The sequence below is a fragment of the Rhipicephalus microplus genome, chromosome 10, assembly GCF_043290135.1.
Source record: "Rhipicephalus microplus isolate Deutch F79 chromosome 10, USDA_Rmic, whole genome shotgun sequence".
Taxonomy (NCBI): Eukaryota; Metazoa; Arthropoda; class Arachnida; order Ixodida; family Ixodidae; genus Rhipicephalus; species Rhipicephalus microplus.
The window spans coordinates 25,408,800-25,425,325 of record NC_134709.1 but is presented as its reverse complement, the minus strand read 5'-3'; the positions used below and the strand labels follow the sequence as shown (position 1 = coordinate 25,425,325).

The 16,526-nt window shown below is 44.1% G+C and overlaps 1 protein-coding gene across 1 annotated transcript in view; it reads right to left on the bottom strand.

The window, feature by feature from the left end:
- Nucleotides 1-16,526, bottom strand: part of LOC142774650 (tRNA (guanine-N(7)-)-methyltransferase-like) — a 27,460-nt gene extending 10,934 nt beyond the window's left edge. The window contains exons 1-3 of the mRNA XM_075875268.1: nt 16,204-16,526; nt 14,283-14,383; nt 2,680-2,864 (exon numbers count right to left, since the gene is read on the bottom strand). Of these exons, the coding sequence (XP_075731383.1) occupies nt 2,680-2,864; nt 14,283-14,383; nt 16,204-16,292 (375 nt within the window). The 5' untranslated portion in view covers nt 16,293-16,526. The remainder of the gene's footprint in view (nt 1-2,679; nt 2,865-14,282; nt 14,384-16,203) is intronic.

Here is a 16,526-nt window from a genome sequence, read left to right as displayed (position 1 = left end):
TAGAAACTAATTGGAATGTCACGCGAAGAATGGCAAGCAGCTCGAAACTCGCAGCATGCTACTCAAGTACAAAGGATGCACGAAGAGAACATGATGCGTGCAAACTAACAACTGTCACAGCTCGACAGTTGCAGCACACTGCTCGAACGCAAACACACATATGGAACATGATGGCGATGGCTAAACCCGCCAAGAATAACTAATGATATAGCGTGTTAAATATGTGTGACACAGAACAAAGAAAGGGACAAAAGGGAGCACTTACTTCCAACAAAATTTATTTATATGCTCACAAAATGGGAAAACACAGACAAGACAGATTAGAAACACACAATTTCCATGCGAATAATCAGGAAGGACACCTTTTTTTGACAAAGACTGAGGCAGGGCGTGCTGACACATTTCCACCCTAATCTGCAAATACTCTCTGCCTCAATAATCTTCCTTTTCATTTTATTTCTGTTTTTACCAACAATCAGGGTATCATGAAAATGTGGCTTGCAGCCACACGTGCTACAATGCAGTGCCAAAACAACCATCGCGACCATTTCTGACTTTACAAGTTTGTTAACAGAGCTGGTCAGTAATACAGCGGCCAGTTTGTCCTATGTAGTGCTTGCCGCATGAACCAGGTATCTGAGAGATTATATTTTCTGCGCACGTGACAACCAGAGTTTCGTGCCTATGAGACTAACCTGGTTTTGCATCTGAAACAACTTTCATACACAAGTACGAGAGCTTTTTTGGGGCAGAAAAAACCATTTACATCGGCCCGCTCCCCAACCTTTTTCAAGTTGAGCAAGACTCCACGTGGGTAAAGAACTATGGCATGCGCGGTTTTTCCATTGATGCAAAAGTTCTGCATTATTCGTTGCTGCCGAGTGAACGAGCTTGTGATGGAAGCGAGCACCGCAGCGCCATCTAGTGAGCACCCTGGTACTAGCGGGTGGCTACGACGACTCCTGCTTGTCGCTCTCGAGTTGCTGCCGTGTGAGCGAAGTAAACATTAGAATTCAATCAACCAAAGGAACAAGCAGGATTTTGAACAGGCTACTCAGCAATCGACCACATTAATACTATCAATCAGGTAATAGAGAAATGCTCAGAATATAACCAACCACTATACATAGCCTTCATAGACTACGAGAAGACGTTTGATTCAGTAGAAATATCAGCCGTCATGCAGACACTGCGTAATCAGGGCGTCGATGAAGTAAATATAAACATCCTGGAAGAAATCTACAGGGGATCAACTGCTACCATAGTGCTTCATAAAGAAAGCAACAGAATACCAATCAAGAAGGGTGTAAGGCAGGGGGACACAATCTCCCCAATGCTATTTACCGCGTGCTTACAGGAGGTTTTTAGAAGCCTAGAATGGGAACAGTTAGGGATAAGAGTTAATGAAGAGTACCTTAGTAACCTGCGCTTCGCCGATGACATTGCATTGCTGAGTAACTCAGGGGACGAATTGCAACTCATGATTACGGAGTTACACAAGGAGAGCAGAAAGGTGGGTCTTAAAATGAATCTGCAGAAAATGAAAGTAATGTACAACAACCTCGGAAAAGAGCAGCGCTTTAAGATAGGTAATAGTGCACTTCAAGTTGTAAAAGACTATGTCTACTTAGGGCAGGTAATAACCGCGGAGCCGAACCACGAGATTGAAGTAACTAGAAGAATAAGAATGGGGTGGAGCACATTTGGTAAGCGCTCTCAAATTATGACAGGTAGATTGCCACTATCCCTCAAGAGAAAGGTATATAACAGCTGTACCTTGCCGGTACTTAGCAACGGAGCAGAAACCTGGAGACTTACAAAGAGGGTTCGGCTTAAATTGAAGACGATGCAGCGAGCAATGGAAAGAAAAATGGTAGTTGTAACCTTAAGAGACGAGAAAAGAGCGGAGTGAATTAGGGAACAAACGGGAGTTAAGGATATCATAGCTGAAATCAAGAAGAAATGGACATGGGCCGGGCATGTAGCGGGTAGACAGGATAACCGCTGGTCGTTAAGGGTAACTAACTGGATTCCCAGAGAGGGCAAGCGGGTTAGGGGGAGACAGAAGGTTAGGTGGGCAGATGAGATTAAGAAGTCTGCGGGTATAAATTGGCAGCAGCAAGCACAGGACCGGGTTAACTGGCGGAACATGGGAGAGGCCTTTGTCCAGCAGTGGTCGTAGTCAGGTTGATGATGATGAACGAACTGGTGATGAAAGCGAGCGCCGCAGCGCAATCTAGTGAACACTCTAAGTACTTGCTGGTTGCTTCGACTCGCGCCTGCTGCTCTTGAGTTGCTGCCCCGTGAACGAGCTGGTGACAAAAGCGAGCGCCGCAGCGCCATCTAGAGGGCACTCCGAGTACTATAGGGTGGCTACGAGGAGTCGCGCCCGTTGCTCTCGAGTTGCTGCTGCGTGAATGAGCTGGTGATGAAAGCGAGCGCCCGAGCGCCATCTAGTGAGCACTCTGAGTACTACAGGGTGGCTACGACGCTACGGGGGACAAGCCTCTTCTCTGAGGAGCTTTGCCCTTAAGACCGGTGGGTTACCAGTCAGCATCGGGAATAGAACCCTTTAGGATAGTCGCCACTTCTATAGTCTCCTCAGTTCTGTCCATGCTTGGAGACCTTGCTGTCTCCCACAATGAACACACACACTTCTCATGACAAAGGAAGTCCTACCTGTCCTTTCCTAAAGAAGTTTGGAAGGTGCTTCATGGCATTGGTGCGTATGCAGGCTACGTTTCCGTACTGTCCCGGGTGTTGCGCCCTCAAGGCCTTGATCCTGTCTTGCACATAGTCAGACACCTTCACTCTTATCTCCATGCCAACCATGTGTGTGTCGGGAAACATTGGTGAAAGGGCAACTGGAAACGCCGCAAACACACTGTTAGTTACGAAGCACGCATGTACGACGATTGCATTTCGACATAGGTGGAATGCTAGAGGCCTGTATTCTGTGCGACGTCAGCGCACGTTAAAGAACATCGGATGATCGAAATCTCCGAAGCCCTCCTGTCGTGGTTAGGTTCGTCACATAGCAAGGCGTGTGACGTGAGGAAGATGAAAACAGTGAGGAAAACAAAAGGGAGTTATATTGGACGAAAAAAAAAAAACTATTGCACTTACAGTACTATAAGTCGTACACGCACGCAGTTCACACACAAAAGAAAAGAGTAAACAGTCTCACAGTCTGTGCCGTAGCCCGGTGCCTTGAAGTGGGACCCGTTGCGTGCTCGGATGCTGTCGTCACTTGGGTTCCAGGTCAGCATACTACTGTCAAGGGCATCACCAGGTCTAGCAGTAGCCGCACACTGTCAGCGACGTCCGCTCGGTGGACGTGCCCAGCAGCTCCTGTCTTTCGAGGGCACTCGCCGTACTGAAGATGTCCACAGGACCACTCACCCAGAACTCGCGCCTGGCCACGCCGACACGCCATGCCCCGAGGACGTCAATGGCTCGAGGACAAGAACCCGGCCTTTCGAATCTCGCACGTAGTTGCGGGCTCGCCCTAGGCTCTCTCGTGTCGTCTTGCCGGCGTCCGAACAGCTTCGTTCTCTGCGAGCGTCTCCTCTTCTTTCTTCAATGGGCGCGCTGCAATGCCCCTTCATTCTTCTCATCTTCCAGGTGATGTGGCCCTGTCGTCTGCTATGCTCGCATTTTTTTAAGCTACTATATCACATAACCCCCCACTTATGAAAGTTCTTCCAGTAGAAGAACTTGAGGGCACTGGGGACACGTTGGTTCGCAGTCGGAAACACACACGTAAGCACCACTGCACACTATAGCAGTTCCGAGCCCCGCACACTCGGCACATTCGGTCACAGAAGTACACACCAGAAAAAAAAGAAACAAGTCACAGAACTAAAGCGTCATGATACTTGTATCGTGCTGTAAGGTTCACATCATAAGCTATGAATACCATTGAGCATCGATTCTTCATACAGACGTTGCTCACGAAGTTGGCAAACGGCTCATGTAATCTGCGCCTATGTTGTCTCTGCCTTGGATATACTCGACCGAAAAGTCGTACTGCATAAGAATGAGGCTCCACCGTAACACGCGGCTGTTCACATGCTTGGCTGACTTGATGTACACAAGCGGTTTGTGGTCACTATGTAGAATGAATGTGCGTCCAAGAGGTAGATGTGAAATTTCCGAACCGCCCACGTAAGAGCCAGGGCCTCTCGCTCTACTGTAGCGTAAGCAGCTTCACGTGGTTGTGGTCTACGGCTTGCGTATGACACTGGATGCAGTATTCCTTCGTGACGCTGCATGAGTATGGCACCTACACTTCTCGATGATGCATCGGTGCGAAGCACAAACGGTTTCGAAAAATCAGGTCCTTTTAGAATGGGTGCCGTAGATAGCAAAACCTTGAGTTCTCAAAAGACTTCTGTTTTAGTTCTCCCCAGAGGACTTTGTTTGGGGCCCTCTTTTTCATCAATTCGGTCAGTGGGTAAGAAACTTCAGAGTAGTTGTACACGAAATCTCTGTAATAACCTGTAAGGCCCAAGAACGAGCGTACTTCTTTTTTAGTTTGTGGACGCTTCGCAGCCTGTATTTTGTTGAGCGTTTCGACCTGCAGTCGAATAACGCCTTGCCCAACGAGATGACCGAGAAATTTGACTGACTCTTGATCAATCTCACTCTTTGTTGGCCGAATGGTCAAACCAGCGCCGCGAACTCGCTTGAGAAAAGCCTCAAGTATAGCTATATGTTCCGCCCAGGTTTCAGTAGCAATGAGCACATCGTCAAAGTAGTAATAAATGTGCGGTATGTCTGCTACCACTTTCCTCATGAGGTGGTTAAACACAGCTGGGGCGGTTTCAATGCTAAACGGCATGAACCTAAATTGATACAGTCTTGATTCTGTCGAAAAAGCAGTCATTGGTTTTGAGTCTTGTTCCATGGGAATCTGCCAGTAGACTTTAGCGAAGTCAAACTTTGAAAAGTATTATGCTTGTCCAAGTTTACCAAAGATGATGTCTACACGGGGTATAGGCTCGTTATCATTGACTATAATCTTGTTAAGTTGTCTGAAATCGATCCACAAACGCATCGTTCTGTCCTTCTTCTTCACAACTGCTACAGGTGAATTGTAAGCAGACTCCGATGGTTCTATGATGCCTTGTCGCAGCATGTCTGCTATTTCTTTCTGAATTATCGTATTTCTAACGCAAACGACCTGGCAATATTTACATAATCAGTGCGCCTGCACATCCTTTTTTTTTTTCGTGTTTCTACCATGAACAGAAGCATGTTCTCGTGTGACAAAACGAAAGCATTGCTCCATGATAAACTGCCTCAATTTTCATTCCTTCATTGCAATATTCGCAGTCTTCGTAAGCATCACGATGATCTGATCAACTTTCTTTCTATACTTGACCACAACTTTTCAATCATCTGTTTATTGGAAACGTGGCTGACACAGGTAGATGGCAATCTATTTGATCTGCCAGGGTACATCAGTGAACATAGTTACCGTGGAAATCAGAGAAGTGGCGGATCTGATATTTTTGTGAATTCGTCGATTGCGTACACCCGTCGTCTCGATCTTTCATTCCGAAATTTATTGTGCGAGTCTGTATGGTTAGAGTTCGACCGGAATGTCTTGCCACTTAATAACAGGCCTACAATCCTGGCATCCATTTATCGTTCCCCGTCATCATCCTATTCCGACTTCTGTTCACAGCTAGAAGAAATACTTAATCTCTTAACCAATGAAAATAAGAACATCATCATTTGTGGTGACATCAATATAAACATACTTCCTCCTAGCTGTCAATCGTGCTCTGATTATATCAACTGCTTATTTAGCTATGGTTTCTCTTCCTTAATTGATGTTCCAACTAGGTGTGACACTGCCGGTTCTTGCACGTTAATAGACCACATATTTTCATCATCAACCTCTGATTACACCACCGGAGTGATTGATTATTCCATTACAGATCATTATCCCCTGTTCTTCGTTCTTGGTACCGGAAAACGTGCACAGCACCGTCAATATACGAAAAATTCCTTCAATGAAGCTTTATTTGCACGAAAAGTGCATGACACATGCTGGAATAACGTTTTTCGAGAAGATTGTCCTGAGAAGGCATATTCGATTTTTCTATCAACAATAACGAATTACATTAACGATTGCACAACCCATGTAACCCATAAGCACACATTCTCGTCTCCTAGGAATCCGTGGATTATAAATGCGCTGCTGCGCTCAATAATAAAGAAAAATAATCTTCACAAAAAGGTGAAATTGCAGCCTTTCAACGCATCTTTGCGAGCTAGATTTAAAAATTATAGCAACATTCTTTCTAGCGTCCTCAAACGTGCAAAACGGGAATATTATGAACGGCGAATAATTGAAAACGGAACAAATACTCGGCTTAATTGGGAGCTAATTAAAGAATTTCTGAATGTTAGGGAGTCCGATGCCAGCATTAAAAAAATAATTTACAAAGACAAGGAATACTGTACCGAAGCTGATATGTCAAATGTTTTTAGCGATCATTTTGCCGCGTGCCAAAATACGCTCTCACTTAGCGTTCCAGCCCATCTTCCACGTAGCCCTCAGTCCTTCTTCCTTCGCCCGGTTTCTTCTTCAGAAGTTTTTAACGTAATTTCTTCCCTCAAAGTTACGGGACCAGGCCTGGACTCCATCCGGCCCTCTAGAATAAAACTGGTTGCTGCAGACATATCATTAGTTTTTGCAGATATTGCTAACAAAATTTTCAGAACCGGTATATTTCCTGAGTTGTTGAAACGTGGTAAAATAATTCCTGTGTACAAAAAAGGCTCTCGTGATAACATTAACAACTATCGCCCCATTTGCATTTTGCCATTTTTTGGCAAAGTCATTGAAAAGCTTATCTACAGTCGTCTGATGCACTATCTAAACAAATTTAATCTTCTTTCCCCACACCAGTTTGGCTTTAGGAATGGTTATTCAATGGAACAAGCATTGCTCAAATTCACGAATAACATTAAACAATTTATTGACGAAGGGTTCGTTGTAGGTGCCATATTCATTGATCTAACAAAGGCATTTGACACACTAGAACATTCTATTCTTCTGGATAAGCTCGAGTCTTTTGGTATTACTGGCCCAACTCTAAATCTTATTCGTAGCTACTTGTCTAACAGGCCACAAGTCGTATATCTTAATGGTCAATTTTCATCGACTAAATTAATTAACTGCGGTGTTCCCCAAGGTTCTATATTAGGTCCGTTGTTATTTCTACTATTCATAAATGACTTACCTAATACGCTTACGTTTTCTAAGTGTTTGCTATATGCTGACGACACGACCATTTACTCACCACATAAATCGCTCACCGCACTTCAAGACACACTTAATGCAGATCTTAACAACGTGCATTCATGGTGTAGAAATAACAAACTTCAGATTAATCCTACTAAAACAACTTTCGTACTCTTTCATAGCCCACAAACTGTGGTTTCTTCCTCCATAACTGTCTTGCTGGATAATTATACTTTACTGGCATCTGACAATGTTAAATTCCTTGGTGTTACTCTCGATAAACATCTTAAATACAATAGTCATGCCAATTCACTTATAAAAAGGGTTTCATTTGGTATCCGCATTATCATTACAACACGTGCATTTTTTCAACCTCATGTTCTCATCTCACTTTATCATGCTTATATTAATAGCCATTTATCATACTGCTTATCATCATGGGGTAACACATACGCCATTCATCTCAAACCGCTTCAACGTCTTCAAAACCAGGCGATCAAGTTAATGACTTTTAGCCCATTCCGTTGCCATTCTCTACCTATCTATCAACATCTTCGAATCCTACCTATTCAACAATTGTTTTATCATAGATTGTCGCTCATCACATACCGTCTCATTCATCACGAAATATCACTTGATAATATTCCTTTCCATATCTTCGTCAACAGCAATAATACCAGGTTTTCAGAGCATAATAACTTCCTTTTACCTAAAATTAGATCAAACTATGGCAGATACACAGCACACTTCTTTTGTGTTCATCTTTGGAATAATATCCCTCTTCATGTTAAGTTGTCTCATTCATTGCAGTCTTTTAAACATAACAAGAAAAGCATACTGTTAATTGAGCCCCTTGTTCATTTGTAATAAAACATTTTCATTATTACCTCTACGTTTTCGATTCCTGCTTTTACGTATTCTTGTAGTTTTGTATAATGTTGTTCTGGTAAACTAACTTTTTCGATTTGACTATTTATTGTTCTGTGTTGAATGCACTTTTTATTTTTGTTCGCACTTGTAGCTTTTGTTGCTGTTACTTACCTTTTATGTACCCCATTAACGATAGGAGGTCCCCCTGACAGTTTCTTACTTTGGGACCTCCTGACGCTGTATATATCATGTGAGCTCATTTTTTTTGTACTCATGTACTCAGCAATGAATAAACTTGAACTTGAACTTGAAACTTGAACTTGAACTGTACCGCTTCTTGGGTAGCAAATGGCATAGGGTATGGCAGTATGCTTACGGGTCTATCTGTGGTCAATCTTAGCTTGCACTGTACGAGGTGCGTTTTGCCAGGAACATCCGCAAATACGTTGTCGTACCTGGTCAACAAGTTGGTGACTTGCACATGCTGGGTAGGAGAAAGTGACTTCGATATGCTTACGTCAGCAGACGATTCCTTTCGTTAGAATGGTACGCATGGTAGCTCGTCACTTTCAGTGTCATCCGCCTGGCAAACAGCTGATGCTTTATGCGGTGGTGCAGGCGGCTGTTCCTCATACTTTTTCAGTAGGTTTATATGAAATAGCGTGCTTCTGGTACCGAGGTCAATTAAATAGTCGACAACGTTTCTCTTCTCAAGGACATTAAAGGGTCCCTTCCACGTCAGAACCAATTTGTTGGTATCCGATGGAAGCAGAAGCAGAACCTTGTCTCCAGGGGATAATTGACGTGGTCTGGCCTTTTGGTCATAATGCTTCTTTTGTACTATCTTCGCTTTCTGAAGCTCCTCCTTTGCTAGACGGCAGGTGTCTTCAAGACGATTCCGCAGTTCGACTACGTACCCGTAGGATGTATTTACATGATCATCAAGATGATCCGCGGCCCATATTTCTATCAATATCGCCAGGGGACCTCTGACGTAACGACCGTAGAGCAAGTCGAACGGGGAGAAGGCTAAGCTCGACTGGGGAACTTCGCGATAAGCGAAGAGTAAGGGCGCCAGGTATCGGTCCCATTTCTTCGGACACTCCTGACACATTCTTCTTATCATTTGTTTCAGGGTGCCGTTGAACCTCTCTGCAAGGCCATTAGCCATGGTATGATATGGGGTTGTTGGCAATTGTTTGAAGGAGAGAAGTCGGCTTAGCTCCTTCATTAGGCGTGACGAGAATGACGTGCCTCTGTCACTGATTATCTCTCGTAGGACACCTACACGAGAAAACATCTCTAGAAGTGCCTCAGCGACTTTCTCTGTCTCGATGCTCGGCAGTACTACAGCATCGGGATAACGCGTTGCCATGTCCACCATTGTCAGTACATACTTGTTTCCGCCCTCTGACATCGGTGATAATGGACCCACAATATCAATGGCTACTCTCTTGAAAGGGGTGTCAATTATAGGAGTGTTGCCGAGAGGTACACGACCCACCAAGTGCTTGGGAACAGTTCTTTGACATATATCACACGATTTAACAAATCGTGTGATGTCTGACTGAACCCCTGGCCAGTAGAACTCTTCGAGTACCCGGTCTGTAGTTCGTTTAATTCCCTAATGGCCCGAAAGAATGCCTTCGTGGGCCATTTTCATAACAAATTGTCGGAGGCACCTTGGTACCACAAGCTGATTCACCTGCCTCTTAGAGTGAAGGGTGTACTTGCGATAGAGGATTCCGTCCTTTGTGAAGAACAATATTTTAGCAAACCTTGTCTTGACCTCTTTGTTAACGGCTTCGAAGCATTTCAGCAGGCTGCTGTCTTCCTCCTGTTTGGTTCAAAAGTCCTGTGGACTGATGTCTAAGGGGTTAATAACTGGAGCCGGAAGTAGATGTGGATTTCCTGCCTGTCAGTTTACTGCAGCAACTTTTGTCTTGAAATGTCTTTTCCTTGCAGCCGACATCGAAGTCTTTGCATACAAGGATCCGTGTGCAGAACTGGATTTTTCGGCGCCAGAATACTCTTCTGCAGTGCTTCGGGTGTTAAGACGGCTCTTCCAATCATTATCAGGATTGTGAGAATCTCGAACGCCTTCCACATTTCCGAAGACAACATCATATAAAGGAGTATCCATACAAAGGGCTCGAGTTTTGCCAGTGAAGAAAGGTGAAAAAATTTCCACGTGTGCTTCAGGCAGCTTCATCAACCATCCGTACAGGAGGTAAATCGAGGAAATCTTTCCAGTCAGCTTGCTATCCGCCACAAGAGACCTTTTGACAATGATTGAATCGCATCCGGTATCTCGCAGTACTGTTGCGGGATATCCTTCGAGTACACCTTCGCCCGTGGGCATCGATTTTTCCTTCAGCTTGGCTGGGTGCGTTTCTGCGCACTTTGGACTATAAGGAACACAAAGCGAAGCCTGCGACTCTGAATTAATTATCTTGTCTTCATCTCTTTGTTGAAAAGAGCATGAGGTCTTCTCAACGCTGTTGGCCCTTTTGGAGCAGTCGCCTGTTTTATGCCCAATGCGGCGGCATTTTCCACAAAAGGGTGGCTTTGTACCTGGACCCTTTGTGTTGGTCCAGCAATCAGCAGCTCTGTGACCCTTTTTGTTGCAAAGGAAACACTGCGGTCTCTCTTCGTCATCTTGCCGCTCAGACGTTCGAGTTTGATCTGGAGGCTTGCTCAGGATATCGCTTTTACATTTGCCAAGGTTAATCAACCCCTGGGCCTCCAAGTAGTGGTCTGTAGCCTCCGCAAGTTTTTCAAGGCTTTCACAGTTTCTTTCTTTAAAAAACACAGCAAGATTCTCATGGCATTGTGCGAGAAACTGCTCCGAGACAATTTTGTTTCGCAGAGCATCGTAGCTCCGGTCTGTCTTGGTCATTTCTTGCCAGTGGTCAAAATAACCTAATAGACGCCCGGCAAACTGCGTGCCCGTTTCAGAATTATCTGGTTTGGCTGATCGAAATTTTGTCTGATAGCCTTCTTCTGTGAACCTAAAGCGTTGTAGTAGCGTTTTCTTCAACGTTACGTAGTCCGTGGCAGGTTCTGGTGCCATCCTACCAACTACACTCAAGGCCTCTCCGGTCAAGCAAAGGCTTAGTGATAGGGCCCATTTGTCTTGCGGCCAGTCTTGACTAGTAGCAATGCGCTCAAATCGCTGTATATATGCGTCCAGCTCATCGCGTTCCTCGTTAAAGGCTGGGATGAGTTTATGTGGACTTTGGTAGCTCTGAGTGGTGCCTACGGGCGCACCCTCGGTAAGTTGCCCAGTAGTTGTGCTACCTGCTGTCGCACCTAACTGATGCAATTTTAACTTGAGCTCAAGAACTTCCTTCTCTGCTTGTAATCTAGCAACTGTCTCTGCCTCGGCTTCTTTCGCGGCATTTCGTTCAGCCAGACAAGCGTCACGTGCCTCTTTTTCGCGTTCGTGTTCTTGGTCCATCCATTCTTTTAGTGCTGACCCACTTAACCCCAATTCCTTTCCGATCGCCGTCAGCTTATCTGTCTCCATCATCGACCGTCACACACACGTATGCGATGTGATGCTCTCCTTAGATGTAACAAGAGTAGTCCTGTCTCGCGGACGCCAGATATGTCGTAGTTAGGTTTGTCACATAGCCAGGCGTGTGACGCGAGGAAGATGGAGACAATGAGGAAAACAAAAGAGAGTTATATTGGACGAACAGAAAAAAACTATTGCACATACAGTACTATAAGTCGTACACGCACGCAGTTCACACACAAAAGAAAAGAGTAAACAGTCTCACAGTCTGTGCCGTAGCCCGGTGCCTTGAAGTGGGACCCGTTGCGTGCTCGGATGCTGTCGTCGCTTGGGTTCCAGGTCAGCATACCACTGTTGAGGGCATCACCAGGTCTAGCAGTAGCCGCACACTGTCAGCGACGTCGGCTCGGCGGACGTGATCAGCAGCTCCGGTCTTTCGAGGGCGCTCGCCGTACCGAAGATGTCCGCAGGACCACTCACACAGAACTCGCGCCTGGCCACGCCGACACGCCGTGCCCCGAGGACGTCAATGGCTCGAGGACAGGAACCCGGCCTTTCGAACCTCGCGCGTAGCTGCGGGATCGCCCTAGGCTCCCTTGCGTCGTCTTGCCGGCGTCCGAACAGCTTCGTTCTCCGCGAGCGTCTTATTTTCTTTTTTCAATGGGCGCGCTGCAATGCCCCTTCATTCTTCTCATCTTCCAGGTGATGTGGCGCTGTCGTCTGCTATGCTCGCATTTTTTTAAGCTACTACATCACAGCTCCCATATGGCTCACCTCATATTAATATTATAGTTTGGGCACGTCAGAATTCAGGTGTTATTATGATGCACACGCTCAAGTTCGTTACAAGCCACACTGAGCTATTTCACACAACTATTTACTGAAACGGATTATGAAAAGGTACTGCACTTATTTGTCAAAGCTTAAATGAGCATCACTCTCAAGAATAAATAAACTAGACATGCCACAGTTGTCTAGTAGTGACTGAGGCGCTCAACTGCAGACCCACAGGTGACGCGATTGAATCTCGCTACATTTTCGATGGAGGTGATAATACTCAAGTACGTGTGCTTAGATTCAGGTGCACGCTATAAAACCCCAGAAAGTCGAAAATTTCAGAGCCCTCCACTGTAGCGTTTCTCATAATCATACGGTCGTTTTGGGATGTTAAGCCCAACTCTAATAATAAATAAACTATTTTGCATCAAAAAGGATACATAAGAATATATTGGCTTCTATATGGCATAAACATGATATCATTACGAAGCACACCATAGTGAGGAATGCCTGGGTAATTTTGACCATCAGGAGTTATTTTAGCTGCAGAAGTTATAATACATGAGTGTTAATGCATTTCACTCTTACTGTAATGAGGCGGCCATAGCCCGTATTTGAACCTGCACGTAAAACCTAGCATAGCGGGGTGACAATGAAGAAATATTGGTAACATATTAAACAGAAGAAAGTTCAGATATCAAGACTGCAATCAATAGCATAACTGGTATCTACCTACGCGAATAACCAAAGTCAAACTAGATAGAGCACAAATGTAACACACAATTTTGGATCTGAAAGCAGTGTTGGATTCATCACATTTTAGGCATTGCTTGGTCACTTTTCATCTGAGAATGTTAGGGCACACAGTCAAGTTAGACTGACACAAATCTAACACACCGCTTGAGATCCGAAAACAACAGTGAAATCATCATATATAAAGCATTGATAGGTCAATATTTATCAATGTATGCTTGAGTGCGTGGTTAACTTTCTCGAAAATTGTGGTGTTCTTGAAACGTGACAGGTTTTGCAAATGATCTTTCCATAATTCATGATATGTGGAGTTTACCACCCCAAAACCCCATACGATTATGAGAGACGCTGTAGTGGAGGACTCTGGAAATTTTGAATACCTAAGGTTCTTTAACGTGCACCCAAATCTGAGCACACTGGCCTACAGCATTTTCGCCTCCATTGAAAATGCAGCCGCCCCAGCCGGGATTTGATCCAGCGACCTGCAGGTCAGCAGCCGAGTACCTTAGCCACTAGACCACCACGGTGGGGCAATTTTTCCATAATTGGTTCTGCAAACTTTTGCACAGAGGATTTATTCACTCACCAGCATTGTGCTATAGCAATCGAATGACGTGCAAGCAGTGTTTTATACATTTGTTTCTTATCTCCCTCTATCTTCTTTTTGTAATATTGTCCCTTGCCCAGCACACAATAGCAAATTGCATGATTATAATCCAGTTAATCTGACCACATTGCAATATCATTACCCTTTCTTAGAATGTATCAAAAGAAATGATACATTTTAATGACAAATGCACACAAAAGCATTGATCCCCATTTCCGCTAGTGACCGAATTTTCAAAAACAGCCATCAGGTACCCCGCTTCGATCTTTAGGAAGCTCATTAGACTATCCACCACAACGCTGATTACTGCCTTTTTATGGAGTACACTAGCAAAAGTAGCGATATCAGGTGTGAGCATGCAGGGCACCCCAGTATAGAGAGATAAGGAAATAGAAACAATACAATGCTTGCGCCATATTCCCCATTTATGTAACAAAGCCATGGAACACTGGAAAAGATAGCGTCAGAATAGAAGAAAAAAAAAAGAGACTAACCGAGAAGGCCCCCATACCCGCATCCAATGTCTGCAAACTCCACCGGCTTGTCTGGTTGAGGAAAGTACTTGCCCCAGTCCATGTCATCGGGGCACGGTGGACTGTGAGTGTAAAGAAAGGTTTAAATTCAGAGAGGGCCATAATCTTGATTACGACTGTCCAACCGTTCCAACTTGCTGTGTATACATTTGTGCATACAACTTGATCTTGCAATTGGTGTTGATCGGTGGTGTTTGGACGAAATGAACATCCCACATAATAAGCATGCCTTCATTTGGCAAGGTAGTGTTCCATATGGTAACATTGCTGAAAACACTACCTTGATTGATGCGTTAATTGATGTGTCGCTCTCTGCGAGCCACGTCAATAGGACAAAAACAGGACAAAAACGACTTGAAAAAAAGGTGTATTTAACTAAAATTTAATTCACTCTAATTACTATTGTGTCAGAAAAACTGGCTACCTTATATATGAAGTGTCTCCTTACAGGAAAGATACCAGAATCTTGGAAGAATGCCAACATCATATTAATCCATAAGAAAGGAGACGTCAAGGACTTGAAAAATTACAGGTCGATCAGCTCCGTCCTCTACAAATGATTTACAAAAATAATAGCTGATAGAATTAAGGTGACATTAGAGTTCGATCAACCAAAGGATCAAGCAGTACTTCGTACAGCCTACTACACAATAAACCATATTTATACTATCAATCAGGTAATAGAGAAATGCATGGAATACAACCAACAACTATACATAGCCTTCATATATTATGAGAAGCCGTTTTACACAGTCGAGGCATCAGCAGTAATGTTGGGATTTCAGTATCAGGGCATCGAAGACCCCTACATAAACATACTTGAAGAAACCTACAGTGGATCCACAGTTACCATAATTTTTCATAAAGAAAGCGACAGAATCCCATTCAGCTAATCTACAATGAGAAATGGTATTATAATTTGCAACTGTTGTTTAATTTTGCAAAAATGACAGACTGTTCAGTTTAATGTAGCATGTATACTTGCATTTGTTCGTCTGTCAGAACTTTAATAGTTCTTTTATTAAACTCTGTGGCAAGGTTTATTCACCAATAAAATCCTTCACTAACCGCATTCTTGCACGATTAAACTCGAGCGAGAACACGACTTCCTGCAAGGAAATTATCCCATTGCTTTAAGACAAATTTCACACTACTTTGTGACACACTCCACTAGACAGTACACGCTTCTCTAGAGTCCAAAGTGTTTCTTATGAATAAGAAGCTTAGTCAGAGGTGATAAGATATTTTAGTGCCTTCCTTTATGCTTATATATGTCACGTTCTTTCCATTGAAATTTCAGTTGTTAGACAGCACTTGTGTTGTGTACATTGTTTTTTTCGTCGTCTCTTTTTTTTTCTTGCGCAGATCGTCATGAGTATGTTCCAAGTAGCCCAATTCACTACATTACATCAAGATAACAAGTGGTATCACTAATAATAAGCAGCCAATATTTTCAAAGAAGCCAAGCCACCGTACTTGAAAGATACAGTTTAGGTGAGTCACATAGACATGTCGAATTTCGCAAATACTTCAGTTATTTGTTTGGCTGAAAATTTACAACATTGTCCTGCAGGGTTTTTGGCGACCCGTACTCGGGTATTCCACGATGGGATGGATGTTCCAGTCGAAAGCTGTCAGTTACGCTGAAGATGCCAGGCGGTGCTAACATATTTCTGAACATTCAATCCAGAGTGTACAGCCGTATTCCAGCAGTTCCGCAAAAAGCGCAGGTTCTGTGCCACTAATACAATTTCGAGCTATGAATCGACAGAATGCATTTTACAAGCGATACGGATTCAAGCACTTCGCAGAGCACGTGGGGGCCAATTGTAAACACAGCAGCACGCGAGCGCTCAGCTATAAAAGTGATGGATGTACTCACTAAACGAAACAGTGGTCGGCTATCGGGTTTGAATGAGCTCGCTGTCGGTAGTATCGCTTCTGAGGCAGCTTGGTTTCATCCATGCTCATCAACGAAAAATTGCCGAAACGACCGAAACACAACACAGACAGGCGAATCGTCGCTACGTAGACGGTAACATAACACTTGTGCTTATTTTCAAGGCAACGCTAGTTCAGGTCGCTCTGGTTTCGACCTTGTTCTGCTTTCGACAGGTGTTTTGTTGTCTTCCCGCGAATTTCTATACAAAAGTACAACTGTAGTCTCGCCGCAGCATGAACAGTTTTTCGTGTGCAGGCCTTCAC